Genomic DNA, 1,453 nt, shown 5'->3' with positions numbered 1-1,453 from the left:
CTACACCAGCAACATCCCCAGGTTCTATAATAGCAACACCTGGGGTCTCAGGATTTGCTGTGAGTGCTATCGGGGGAGGAGTGCCTATGTCATGTGAGACAAAATCATCTGGGAGGTCAAGTGAGTCGGAATCAGAATCATAATCATTTGGAAGATCTTGTACGAATGTCAAGATCTTATTGACAACATCCATGATGACCGCCTGGTTCTCTAGGATGGTATCCTGACGACTCTCGACTCGCTCCAACCTCTCCAACACCTCCCGTAAATCAGGTTGATCAGGACTGGGGTGTACCGATGGGGCTGGGGCCGATGGGGACTAGGGTATCCTCATCATCAGGACCATCAACAAAAATATTGGCTGCCTTCGCAACCTCAGCAGCTATCTCCGCCACCTTCTCAAAATCAGTGGGAGTTTCTACCTCTTCTTCTTGGCCCAACCCGGGATACAAGGGAGCATCACCCTCCGTCAGAGCGCTATAATAATCTATCTCCGAAGGCCGGGGCTTCAACATGGACAACGCAATCAACTGCATCAAATACAAAGCATTAAGTTAGTTTGAAACCACCAAAGAATACTCTATTTTGACATAATATAGCAGAACTTACACTCGTCTTCTTGAACATCGGTGCAAGGTCGGCCTTCGAAATAGGACGCTCCTTATTGCTCGACCAACTGAGCATCCTCGGAAACTGGTTTCCATGGTTAATACCATACTCACGTGCAAACTGCTGGATGGCTTCGTATGCCCAATACTGCAATGCAAGGACATAACCATACAAACTGTATTTTGCTTCTTTCTGTTTCCCCTTAACTTCCTTCTTCTTCTCATAGTTCCTCTTCTGATGATGCATGTCTTTCTTACATGAATCCATAAGCTTGTTAAAAGACACCTTTCCCCATGGGTAAGTAAAGAAGTACTCAGTGTCCTCCACCATCTTCAGCGAATCTATCCAGACATTTAACTTGCCCTCTCGTGCAAGTAAAACCCCCTCAACAAAGAAAAATAGGCCCAACTTGTAGGCATCTTCAACTACAGTGCAGTTTTTTAAAGCAGCCTCCAAATGCATTATCTTCACTGTTTCTTCATCATTAAAGTACTCCTTGATTAAGCGGTCACTAGTCAAGTGTTTCTTCAAATCAGTCTCAGATGGCCCGAAACTGAAGTTCAACCCCGTAACCAAAGCAAAATCGCCTCTACCAAATCTGCAGGGTCTAGATCCCAGATGTAAATGCAACTCATCCTCTTTGATGCACTGGATCTTGCGCAACATTAATTGATGTATGAGAGATGCAGAGAAGTCTAACTTCTCAGCCATGAAAAATTGTTTAAATGGGGATTCCTTCACCCTTTCTATCAACCCGAGCTCCTCAAACTTGTCCTTGATTGTTTTAAAGTAACCATTGCCCCTATATGTGACTCATCCAGGAAAGTGATCTGTCAAGGGTAAA

General features: G+C 44.5%; 1 protein-coding gene across 1 annotated transcript; it reads right to left on the bottom strand.

Moving 5' to 3' along the window:
• Positions 1-278: 278 nt before the first annotated feature.
• On the bottom strand, positions 279-1,145 carry LOC133783206 (uncharacterized). The gene is made up of 2 exons (XM_062222786.1): positions 610-1,145; positions 279-506 (listed from the first exon to the last, which is right to left on the bottom strand). Exons 1-2 carry the CDS (start codon positions 1,069-1,071, stop codon positions 279-281), a joined length of 690 nt encoding a protein of 229 aa, XP_062078770.1. The 5' UTR covers positions 1,072-1,145.
• Between the last annotated feature and the right edge of the window lie 308 nt (positions 1,146-1,453).

Source organism: Humulus lupulus, chromosome 1 (genome assembly GCF_963169125.1).
Source record: "Humulus lupulus chromosome 1, drHumLupu1.1, whole genome shotgun sequence".
Classification (NCBI taxonomy): domain Eukaryota; kingdom Viridiplantae; phylum Streptophyta; class Magnoliopsida; order Rosales; family Cannabaceae; genus Humulus; species Humulus lupulus.
This window is presented reverse-complemented; position numbering and strand designations above follow the sequence as displayed.

Coding starts and splice junctions, on each gene's coding strand:
- LOC133783206 (XM_062222786.1), bottom strand. CDS start 1,071: ATGCATTTGGAGGCTGCTTTAAAAAACTGCACTGTAGTTGAAGATGCC. Junction 507..609: donor CGATGTTCAAGAAGACGAGT/GTAAGTTCTGCT, acceptor TCCATGTTGAAG/CCCCGGCCTTCGGAGATAGA.